Genomic DNA, 12,766 nt, shown 5'->3' with positions numbered 1-12,766 from the left:
ATCAAAAAATCCAAAATGTAACACCTCCTTTTCTTCCATAATTACGGTGATTCTATTGGTCATCTAGGGGCGAGATCTGCCACCACGCTGCGCTGCCTCACGATTTACATCGGACTCTAAGGTTCAAACAGGGAGATGAACTGATTTTCAGCACTATCTGACAACAACAGTGATAACAGTATCAGTAAAGTCTGCAGAAGTAAACATTCCCTACACTGGCAGGCATTTAATAAGTTTTACCTTCTGTTAAAATGTGATTCTGTCTTAAAAATTTGCTCCATCCGATCAAGCATCCTCTGATTATCAACTATATATTTCATGCGTGGAACAAGTTCGCTTTCTCATGTTCTCAACAGCTACGAATAGTGACTACGACCAGTGATTAGTAACCTCATGGTCCCTGGTATTGCCTGTCCTGTTCTGTCCCCAAGCCCCATGTGTCATATCATCATGCAATCATCGTAAGAGACCACTTTGAACCAACCGCGGTTATTAGCTCGAACTAGGAAATTTTACATGTTGTTTAATTCTCAACCAGAGGTGAAAGAATCGAAGACGGAGTCATAGGCAGCATGGCAGCTAGAGGGACAGCTATCCATTGGATTCGCAAGGGCATGAGGTTGCATGATAATCCAGCTCTCATTGCCGCAATCGAAAGCCAGAAAGTAATAATTTTTCTTGTTCTTCATGAAAGTATTCTTTCATTCTTTGCCTTGTCTATTTTTTTCTTCCAAGTGTTTTAACTGCTCAGCACAATCATTTGCCAACGCTTATCCATCACATGTTGAGATGGTAGCCAATCTTATTAGTTGAAATCATAGAATTGCACCACTACATTTGAGCGAGGATCTAGCAAACAAGTCGTCAGGTAAAGTTGTTTCAGTTGCTTCCCTTGATAATGCTGCAAATTAAGCCCTATTTTCTGTGGGCTGTTAGTACTTCAAAATGCGCAACTTTCCCGCAGATCTAAAATACACTGCTTCCGTGCCGGACCGGATGATGCCATCTTCTACCAATCAGAAGCAAACACGGGTTTCTACGACTTCCGTCGAATATCTTTCTACTCCTTGTATATGGAAACAATAGGAAAGTCGAAACCATATCTTCAAAATCAAATAATCAAATCCCATTCATGTCATCTGTAGCTGTTAACAAGCAACAGTTCCACATTGAAATACGTTTTATTTTAACAAACATGAGTGGGAAATCAGAGGATATAGTTTTTGGATTGCTGCAGTACTTCACTGCCTTCATTTACCCGCCCTCTGACGCGTTTGAAATTCTTAGGAGTCCCCGGACTTTTTAAAAGCCGACTGGTCTGGGATTTTGGCTCCCCAAACATGCAAAGAAATCACCACATTGTCTACTCACCTGGTATTTTCAGAATATTAAATTAAAAACAAAAGGTTTAGTGACCCATTGTGTATTGTAACAATTTTTGCTACCATGGTAAGGTTTATACTTGTCCAACCTACTTACGGATTACATTTCGGTTTATTTCAGAATGTTGGAGAGATTTGTATTCTTCGCCCTGTGTATATTCTTGACCCATATTTCCGAAAATACATGAGAGTTAGCCCCAACAGATGGCGATTTCTTCAGCAAGCCCTGGAAGACTTGGACAAAAGTTTTCGTGCGATTGGCACCAGGTAAGGTTTTCCGTCAATTTTCTACTGGTACATAAGAAGCAATGTCAGTTTTATGCCAAAGAGCAAGAGAGCATCATCAGAAGTTTCCGTACAATCAAATTTGCCTGTAGAAAGAGGATTTTCTAGGGATAACTCTGTTTTTTATAATTCTTGCCCAACATGCAATGGATGACTTTGTTGTGCTTGTTTGCACTGAGCCCAAAAATGATAACCAGTTTTCTCTATTTTGTCAGGATTATTCCCAAAATTAACTTTTCCCTGGCAACTCCTCTTTTTTAAAGGAAAATTCATCTCTGCAAAAACCCTTACAAGACAGAAAAAAGTAGTCATCGTTTTCAGACCCTGTGCACAATAATACATCAGAAACACCTATCAAATTTCGGCCTTTTTTTCAGATGCAGACTTACTTAGGTAAGTATGTGAGACTTATTACATGCAACAACCATATAAACCTTACGTGGATGTTTCACTGCTAAACTGAAGGGTACCGGAAGAAATGTTTTAAAAGTGTATCTAATAGGGCTTGTTTTACCTAGGGCTATTAGGTTATTTAGGGGTATTTTTTGCTGCTGAAGCTGAATACGACCTCAGCTTTTCCCCGACTTGTACCTATCAATTTCTGGAAAATCAATGTTTTTAGTAAAAAGTGTTCTTCAATTTAAAAAGATTCACCGGCACAGGCTTGAATTATCAAATTTAGTTGAAACAAGGCAGAGGGTTTTCGTCACTATGTGGATCTGTTTAAGGGTGTAGGACCAAAAAATATTTCGACATCGTCAAATTTGCACTCCATCCTAATTTGGACCACCTCAAGAAACACACCTATCTGGCCCTCGATGTGACACCTCAATTCTTATCGAAGTCGGGCCTCATTGTTCATTGTCACCTATTTTGTTTTTAGGCTGTACGTTCTCCACGGGAAACCAGAGGAAATTTTTCCTGAACTCTTGAAAGAGTGGAATGTGAAGTTACTAACCTTTGAATCTGACATAGAACCTTATGCATGTAAACGAGATTCATCAGTGATGTCTATTGCTAAAAAGTTTGGTGTCAAAGTTCTTCAATCAGTTTCACACACTTTATACAACCCAGAAATGTGAGTATTTTTTAGCTAAATTCTACCCTGTACTTAAATACAAAGATTATTAATATATTTTAATCACCAGACTTACAGCAGGAGAGACCTGAGTACAGGAATGGATAGCGCGAAATGAGTCAGAGAAGACTCCAATGAACTGGATGGGGTGAAACATAAGTTAAGTGGGGATCCGGGTGCTAGAGAAAAAAATGTCCAATTGAGAAGAAATTACATCCATGACATGCCTGGAGATATCTCCTGCTGTTTTTGATACTGAAGTTTAACTGGCCTTATGCCTTAATCCATCAAAATGGCATTGATCAAATGTCCTACTTGTCGTGAACAAAACAGTGTATAAGGCAGACAAAATGCTCCATGAAATCGAAAGATATGAAGGCCATAGGAGGAACCGTTCAAGGCAATACATCATTGGGATGACTTCTTTTCCTTTGAAAAGAAATTAGTCCACAATAATTGGAAGTTGGACAGGTGGGAGACATCTACATCAATGAGAACGAAAAAAATTGCTCCAATCTGGGGTTTTCACCTTTCAAAACACTCCTTGAACTTCTGAAATTTATCAACGCAGCACTGGACAGTTAGAATCTTGAGTCAAAGAGAAGTTGCTAAAATGATCAGCTGCTCCGTTGATTGGTTTAGTCCTAAACACCTGAGAACTTCATTTGGAATTTGAGTCCCCCAAATGCGGTCCTCTCCTTTCTAGGTGTTTTCATTCAAGAATCATGTGCTTTTGTGGCTCCCCATGACAAAAAAGCTAGTAATTATTTATCTTCCCCAGTGTTGCGATCTCTCTCACATGAAATAATACGCAAAGATTGTATAACTGGTTTGTTTTATTCTTGTTCTTGTTTAGATTATCTTAAGTCCTATTTTTTTACTGTGCAATCATACATTTTTGGTTTTTACAGAATAATAAAAAAAAATTTGGGAAAAGCACCATTAACATATCAGAAATTTACTACCGTCGTCGACTCAATTGGACTCCCTCCAAAACCAGTGGATGCTCCGAATGCCTTACCAAAAGAAGCCCAACCTGAAGATTTAGCTGCAGCTAAATATAATGTCCCTACTCTTGCCGAGTTTGGGCTTGATGTTAAGTCTTTGCATCCGACAAAATTTCCGGGTGGCGAAACAGAGGGTCTCGCTAGATTGGCAGAAAAATTAAGTGATAAGGCAAGCTATAACTGAAATTCTTTAAGATACATTTTCTTCACTACAATATTTATATAGAGAGCTAGCCAGTAAGCCTAATTGACATGGAACTCTTTAGAAACTTAAGTTTTATACTGGATGGACATTGCAGTTGTTTAGAACACAAGCAGTCAATGATGAAGTATTGAATCCGTCATTGGTGCACTAGTTCAACTTGAAGGGACCGATATACCTATCTGGTCTTCATCAGATTTTTTCTGCCTTTTCCCCCAGATTTTTCTTATTCAGGCACAGAATAATTTTCAATATTCCCAGACAGTATGTAAATGGTCATATTGGGTCATTTGCAAGTTTCAACTTCATACATATAATAAATTGCGGTGCTTCGATGTTTGCATTGCTGTTTTCAAATTAACCTATCTTTCTCTTCTTCTTCTTCTTCTTCTTCTTCTTCTTCTGTTGGTTTACTGGCTTATATTCCTAATGTGGAATCTACAGCCAACCTATTTTTATTTTATTTAAAATCAGTCTAGGAATTTTGGTGCCAGTTGTCAGGGAATTTTTCCAAAAAGTCAGGGAAGGGTCAGGGAATTGAGAAATTGCAATAAACTTGCAACTCTGCGAGTATCCCATCTTGATCGGCTGGATCACCCTACTCATGGCACAAATGTATTATTTCTAAAAGTATTGACTTTTATCTGCCTGTTTTTATCCTTTGCAGGCGTGGGTGTGCAAATTCGAAAAACCTAATACCTCTCCGAACAGCCTGGAGCCAAGTACAACTGTTCTTAGTCCATACCTCAAATTCGGTTGTGTTTCAGCCAGGCTTTTTTACTACAAAGTTAAAGATGTAAGTTTATAGCATTCCTAACGTTGAGTACCCTTTAAAGCTAACCGCAGGGTTTGCTTCTTGAACCTTATCACTCATACAAGGAGTGACTGTGGCTCTTTTTTGTGAGCCATGTTCCTAAGTAAATTAGAAAGAGTTCCAGAAACTTACAGAAGCGACTAAAATGGGTTGCATGCAACAGATACCAGATTGACTTCCTGTAAAATTGCAGGAAAAGCACAATGTGTACATGAAAAAAGTCTGAAATGCAAATTGTTGTGCTACATAAGCTGAACAAGGCTTATTGGATAGGTAATACAGTTAGCTAAAAGCTCTCTAAACCGTATTCCAGAAATTGGACTACGTGCAAAACGGGCCATTTGGGGCTCGGGGCGGATACCTTTGAGACTTGCCCTATTCATTAACCTAACAATGCCTCATCTTTTCCCAAAGTTTCAAGCCCCCCAAAAATTTTGGGGAGACGCGGCGGGGGTCAAAGTTAAAAACCGGCAAAATTTTCGCGAATTTATTACTCGAAAACCAAGAAGTTTTGGAAAATGCGGTTTAAACGAGCGTATTCAGCGTGACGAGAGCTTTCAGAAAATGTATAACATCATAGGGTTTTGTCAACTTCAGCTCGAATTATCGCCTCCGAAGCGCCGGAACGCTCAAAAAAGACCCCTTATTTTTTCACGTTTGGGCCGATTTAAAAAAAAGCCATTTTTTTATTTTCGTGAAAAACTGATATATTGTTCCTGACTCTCTGTAGCCCCTCTAGCTCTTTACCGCATGCTGGGGAAATGTTTTGGTCGCGAGTTATAAGAGCGGAAAGGAGCGAAGGTCGGGAAAATCGGCTATTTTAAACTGCGCGCGGTGACGGATTAGGAGACATGTGGCAACAATGCGAGGTCGGCAGAGGAGTGTGATTCGCCGAACTGAGTGGGAGGGGACGTTTTCCCTCCGATCAACGCCGCGCGCGCAGTTTAAAATAGCCGATTTTCCCGACCTTCGCTCCTTTCCGCTCTTATAACTCGCGACCAAAACATTTCCCCAGCATGCGGTAAAGAGCTAGAGGGGCTACAGAGAGTCAGGAACAATATATCAGTTTTTCACGAAAATAAAAAAATGGCTTTTTTTTAAATCGGCCCAAACGTGAAAAAATAAGGGGTCTTTTTTGAGCGTTCCGGCGCTTCGGAGGCGATAATTCGAGCTGAAGTTGACAAAACCCTATGATGTTATACATTTTCTGAAAGCTCTCGTCACGCTGAATACGCTCGTTTAAACCGCATTTTCCAAAACTTCTTGGTTTTCGAGTAATAAATTCGCGAAAATTTTGCCGGTTTTTAACTTTGACCCCCCGCCGCGTCTCCCCAAAATTTTTGGGGGGCTTGAAACTTTGGGAAAAGATGAGGCATTGTTAGGTGAATGAATAGGGCAAGTCTCAAAAGTATCCGCCTCGAGCCCCAAATGGCCCGTTTTGCACGTAGTCCTTTAATTGTTTTTATTTTTTCAAAATTCTAATTTATTTAAGCCAGCTTTGGAAGTAGGTTGATTTCAGTTATATTCATCCAATTATTGCCTTAATTTTAGTTCAGAATAATTTTAACTTTTATCCTCCATAGATTCTTGCATTTTTCATCCCCGTAGGTTATTTCTAAAGCACCGCATTCAAAGCCACCAACCTCACTCATCGGCCAACTTTTTTGGAGGGAGTTTTACTACACCGTCGCATCAGTCACTCCAAATTTTCACAAAATGGAAGGCAATCCTGTTTGTTGTCAAGTGCCTTGGGACTCCAATTCCGAACATCTAGATGCATGGGCCTTTGTAAGTATTCCACAGTTCCTATGTGTTATGGTACATCTCTGAGGAATCCAGTTTCCTTCAAGGCAATTGAAAATTCTTAAAGATGTTGTTCCAAAAAATTATTAATCCCCCCCCACCCTCCCCCCTACCAGGGAGGGAATTATTTTTTTAAATAGACGGAATCAAATGTTGCAGGATCTTAAATGGTCCCATGTGATGAAAAAGCAAGGTAGCCAAGAGAGTTTTAAATAAAAGAATAATATATAACCCAACCCACTTGTGGAACAAGGTGTGCCTTTAAAATACCACTAATTTCAGTTTTCCTACGCCACCATGAATTTTCATACTTCTTCTGCCTTAACAAGCTGATTAAAAATTATTCAAGGAGAGAAAAAGGGAACATAATGATTTCAACGTCAATCATAGGTGTCAAGCAGCACCATGCACTGTGATACGATGAGCTTATATATATGTGTCCCGTAAAATTTGTCCAGAATTATTTTCCTTCATACGGATGTTATGAATTTACTTTTCACAAATTTTCAAGCATCCACTGTCATTTCAGGGTGTTTCACTTCAAGGAAGCGAAAAACACAGACAAATCAAGGTATTTAATGCCCATGATGCTAAGGCATCATTATCAATGAAAGTTTCATGTTATTGTGTTCATCGTGATTTTATGATCAATGCAGATTGTGTAACCCAGGAAAAATCCAAATCATCACCTCAAAAATGTGATAACAGAATACCTAGCTGCGATGGATGTGGATCCGTCAGGAGTGGCGCGCGCCTTGGTGCGTTCAAATGGCTTGCGTTAGGCTACACATGGTCGATTTTGTTGCGAATTGTTTTGTTGAATTTAATATATATATCCTAAGGAAGATTCTTGGCCCAAGTTTTCTGACATTGGTCCATTTTTAAAGATTTTGGAAGGTGGGGATACTTACTTATTGAACGCCCCTAGCATATATGTACTTTTTTCCAAATACATTTTACAAAAATCTTAACATTTTTGTATAGGGTCGCACTGGATATCCTTTTATTGATGCAATCATGCGGCAACTACGACAAGAAGGTTGGATTCATCATTTGGCTAGGCATGCTGTAGCTTGCTTTCTCACAAGAGGAGACTTGTGGATTTCATGGGAAGAAGGCCAAGGGGTAAGTCTCTATTGCTTTCACATATTTGTCCATCTTTTTTTGATAATGGCTTTAACAACCACATTTATGGCTTTTTGATTTGGACAACATTTATTTGTATTAGCAGCATCCTGTGAATGAAAGATGTGAGTGTGTTTTGATAAAATTTGCAAAAGATTTCATCTCAAAAGCTTCAGCCTCTTAACTTCGCCCGAAAGTGTTATATTTGCAAGATAGAGCAACGCCCATCAACACTTTTAACCCATTTTCTGAATTTGACGGGTATGCTTGTAATGGGTTCTCTGGAAGGAATCTGCATTGACAAGTATCCTTGTTATGAGGTCTGGCAAGAATGTTCTCTCTGGTGCTATCATTTATCGACTGAGGGAAATACTCATTAGCACTCTAGTTGAAAGTAAAGCACCTTCAAGGGGAGAGTTTGCACAACTTTGTAATCCTGGAAATCCACTAGGCCTTCACTGATATGCCTCCCTGAGTAGTCAACGTATGATTTCATATTACCCATTGTTCATACATGTAAATTCGCATGTTTATTACAATCAAGAATTGCATGAATGGGAATTAATGAGACATTTCCTCAGTATTTTATTAAGTTTGAATGCTCTGAAGAAAGATATCATCATTCGTCATCTCCCTTTTCAAATGTTAACAGCAATGGCCATCTTCATAATTTTCCGATCTGAATATGAAGGTTGGTAACGACTATGTTTTGAGTATTTGTAAGGGAAGTTCAATCAAAATCTTTTCCCATTTCACTTCACTTTTGCTGAACTCAAAGCTAGGAGTACAGAAAGTCCTATTTTGCAGCACCCTACTAAGCAGACTTAGGGAAGTGTTAATTGCAAGTTCAATTCCCTCTCTCAATTTTAGCATATGAAGTGTTCTAGTGCTACCATTGTAGCAATGATCTATCTGATCTGTAGGTTTTTGAAGAACTGCTGCTTGATGCAGACTGGGCATTAAACGCTGGAAATTGGATGTGGCTTTCGGCGTCAGCCTTCTTCCATCAGTTTTTTAGAGTGTACAGTCCAGTTGCATTTGGAAAGAAAACGGACAAATTCGGCGATTACATCAAGTAAGATTCTCTCTTTAACTTTGCCAATATTAATTACCTTAATTATAAATTAAAATAATCAGCCAAAATAAATTGATGGAATGACTACAATTCATATGTAAAAAACTGTGCTCAGCTTAGACTGATTGTTTAAATATTATTTGTTTTTATGGCACAACAACTTCATGAGAGATTCCTTTAGCATGTCTGAAATCATTTACGCACTTAGTTGCTCAGGTAGACCATGTCATCTCCTTCAATGGTGCCAAAATCCAATTTTGAGAATTTGGATTGAGTAGCTGTCCGTTTTTCCAAGAGTCATATAGAAGTAATGTGATCTCACTATTTTCAAGCACATAAGATTAATTTTCTCAGTTGGTTTGTTGTCATTTTTTGCTGGCCCACGGCATCCAAAAACAGACATATGCCCCCAACTACTAAATTTAACAGATTACTGCATTCAACTTTGAGCTCTTTTAGCATGACAATAAACTGAACAGATCGTTACTCATGCTTCAGGATACCAGCAAAAGTAATTTGTATACACTACAATTCCAATTTTTGGCCCTGTTAAGATAAAAATTGATTACCTAAATCACCATGAAGTATACATCAAATAGGACTGTTCGGAATAATTTTTTTCGTCATTCAATTTAAAGCACTGAGTTGCAATATTTGCCCTTAAATAAGACCCTGCATTTTATTTACCTTTATTTCTATGTGTTTTTTCCAGAAAATATGTCCCTGAACTCGGTAAATACCCTTCTGAATACATTTATGAGCCCTGGAACGCTCCAAAATCATTGCAGGAACGAGCAGGTTGTGTCATTGGAGTTGATTACCCTAAAAGAATAGTTATCCATGAAAATGTCTACAAGAACAATATTCAACGAATGTCCTTGGCTTACAAGAACAATAAACGTGAGTAGAGACCAACTTTCTTTAAAAGATTCTTCAACTTGGTACACATTTCAAATGACTTATCATTTTCATGAATAGAACCCATTGCCAGTTAGTGCGACTTGATTTTCCAACATAGACAAAATGAATGGAACTCTGAGGTGAATTTCTGTCCGTGGGCCACATGAGTTGAATGTTAAAGTACCAGGGTGACCGAAATTTGCTGTGGCATGACAAAGGTAACATCATCTCTGTTTGCGAACGCGCACAACTTCATCAGCAAGCTAGGTACAAGCTGCAGCACACTTCTGGGACCAGTTCAATCCAGGTCACTATGCTATGAATGAAACATGGATGGTACAGGTGGTTGCTGTCTTCATGGGGCTGGGGGAGGGTAATGAAACTAGGAGGAGGAATTAAGAGGGACTAAATAAGGAGATTTAAGTATTCCAATAATAATGAAGTGGCCATTCGAATTCGGGTCAGTAAATGTGTGGAATGCGAGATCGCAAAACAAGTTGAAATGAGCAAGAATTTTGCGCATGAATTACATCATTTTCAAATAGCTTTATGGCGATAGTTTCCCAAGTTTCTGAGAAACATTTATTCCGCTGATAGATCAAACAAATATTGTATCAATACTAACACAACATATGAAAATACGATGACAATAACAATATGGTAGGTTTTTTTCCAATCCTGCGCAATTAATTTCCAAATATTACAAGACTACAATGGACCACTAGACAAGGTACGAATTCCAGCATTCTGATTCATGTTTCTCAGCCAAATTTTCATGTAGAACACGATTTGCACAACGAAAATTACCAATATCAACTCCTAACGAAGATATTTAATGATTCTTGATGCGTGAATTTAAACCATCCGCTTATGAAAACTCAGTGCTCTACGTGATTCACATCGCGAGCTAAACGTCATCATGACAGTCTCTGCAATACAAAAATCTAGCAGCCCCAATATCGACGCTTTGGCTCAGTTATAGCAAATTACTTATTGTTTGAACAACACATGGTGGGAAATGAATATTCCTCGATTGAGAAGCTTGCTAAAACCGTTGTAGTGCGTGATTTGACTCAAGTAGAGCTTTGAGTTTCCTATGAGTAGGCAGTTCAAAATCCTTGCAACCAATGTGAAATAAAAACGTTAATACATATCTTTGTTAGGAGTTGATTTCAGTACTTTTCACTGCGCGAATCGTGTTTTACGTGAAATTCTGGTTAAGAAACATGTATCAGAATGCTTAAATTCGTACTTTGTCTAGTGGTCCATTCAATGTGTAACAGGTATTGAGGAATAGTGGCTTGGACTCAAATTAGAGATTTCCTTCCATGGATCAAAAGCTACTATTTTTTTGCAATTTTTTCACCATTTCCTTGAGCTTTTTATCATCAAAAGTTCTACAATTTAACAGATTTTAACTTGTAAAATGCCAAAGTCGGTTCCCTGAAGTTTCTAAATTTTGCCAAGATAAATCTTACCCTTTCTGGGCGTCGAATGAAAATCACGTCTACAGTAGCGTACACAGCCAGCTTAAAAAATTTGGTACATTTTCCTCATTCTGCATTATGCCCAAAAATCACCAGCTTGCATAACCGTACTTAAGCGGTTAACATATCCTCTGTAAACAGTTTTTTTAAGAAAAATTGTCTCTGTTGGGTCAGAAAAACTCGCGGTGAAGAAAAGCACAATTGGAACGCTTCAAATCACCGTTTTCGCCGAACGCCATTCCTTTCGATTGCGTTCTTCACTAGTATTCCATAATTTATTCCTTGGAGGGCCTGTAAACAGCATCCTCATTGCACAGCTGCGTAATGAAGTGCGTCGCTCAAACTGCTGGCACTGCGACTGTTTTGGCCCAGCTCAACTAATACAAAAACGTTCACTATGACCAATTAGGCAGTGAATGTGTTAGTAATGATCACAATTTTTACCATTCTCTATACATTCATTAAGCAGCTTCTGGACTACCAGAACTTTAGATCAGTCAGTTTAAACTACTCGCAGCCTAAATGTCTTCAACCACCAACTTTGCAAAAATATTTTTGTCTCACCATCTATTTTTTGTTGCTTTCAGAAAATACAGAAACGACAAACTCCAACCCAGCAGGGTCTAGTAAGTCTAAGACAGGTAAAGGTGGATCCACCAAGAGGAAACCAGAGGCTGAAGTTGCTGCTAGCGGTATAAAAAAGTTCCTGAAAAAAAACTGAACAGTTTGGAAATAATTGTAAATGGTAATTGTAAGTGTTAATGCTCAATTCAACATTATCCGGTAAGCTGCTGCCGTTTTAAATGAATCAATTTCATACTCCAAGTTTCTTGTTCATGAGCTTCACCTGTTACACTACATATGTTCATTTCTGTTGTGAGGTTCACTTATTAATTATTATTTTTTCATTTCTCAATTATATGGAATTGCACTGTATACTTAGAATTGTAATAATTGTATACTTGTATTTTTCCTTTTCACAAGATATAAACCTGAGCTATAAGATACAACTGGAAAACGTACACACCCGCACAACACACATACCCTCATCATACATGTAGAATCACAGGCCATAAACTGACTTGTACAAATGATTTGACATCCTGGGGGTTCTAAAGCATCCGTCCACTATCTTTTTCTCAAAAACGGTCGAGAATTGAACTTCAGTCATGTAATGAGTAATATTGTGCAAGTAGATGCATGGTGACCTCTAGTTAAGATGGCGTAAGTAAGTTGAAACCCTAAATTTTGGAGATCCACGGTGGTGTACTTTAGCCATCCATATGTTCATCACTAAAACTACGCACAAAAATTAGTTTTCTTTCCATGAACTCTAAAATATTTTAGATTTCAAATGTAACTTGTACTTTTTTATAAAAACTGTGTGTATATGCTGTAAGATATACTGTAAAATATGTTCCTTATTGTTACACTTTATAAAATTTTCACAAGTGTTAATCAAGCAATAAACCATTTTTACTTTTTCATTCCTCTTCTTTTATTACCTAGGTAATCTTATAATTAAGGAATGCATAACAGTAAGATTCAAAACTAAAAATCTAATTATTTAAACAATCAATACACATGTCGCAATGAAAGAAGACAAAA

The 12,766-nt window shown here is 38.1% G+C and overlaps 1 protein-coding gene across 1 annotated transcript; it reads left to right on the top strand.

Annotated features, from left to right (window-relative positions):
• Positions 1–172: 172 nt before the first annotated feature.
• On the top strand, positions 173–12,645 carry phr6-4 ((6-4)-photolyase). The gene is made up of 10 exons (XM_019049217.2): positions 173–665; positions 1,504–1,649; positions 2,551–2,745; positions 3,657–3,921; positions 4,622–4,750; positions 6,377–6,556; positions 7,556–7,696; positions 8,620–8,771; positions 9,484–9,671; positions 11,746–12,645. Exons 1-10 carry the CDS (start codon positions 573–575, stop codon positions 11,877–11,879), a joined length of 1,623 nt encoding a protein of 540 aa, XP_018904762.1. The 5' UTR covers positions 173–572; the 3' UTR covers positions 11,880–12,645.
• Positions 12,646–12,766: the final 121 nt, after the last annotated feature.

The sequence above is a fragment of the Bemisia tabaci genome, chromosome 1 (assembly GCF_918797505.1).
Source record: "Bemisia tabaci chromosome 1, PGI_BMITA_v3".
Lineage (NCBI taxonomy): Eukaryota > Metazoa > Arthropoda > Insecta > Hemiptera > Aleyrodidae > Bemisia > Bemisia tabaci.
This window is presented reverse-complemented; position numbering and strand designations above follow the sequence as displayed.

Bases quoted from the DNA above. Each gene is read 5' to 3' on its own strand.
- phr6-4 (XM_019049217.2), top strand. From the start codon at position 573: ATGGCAGCTAGAGGGACAGCTATCCATTGGATTCGCAAGGGCATGAGG. The intron at 4,751-6,376 runs GTAAGTTTATAG...TCATCCCCGTAG, and splicing joins TTTACTACAAAGTTAAAGAT to GTTATTTCTAAAGCACCGCA. The intron at 7,697-8,619 runs GTAAGTCTCTAT...TCTGATCTGTAG, and splicing joins CATGGGAAGAAGGCCAAGGG to GTTTTTGAAGAACTGCTGCT.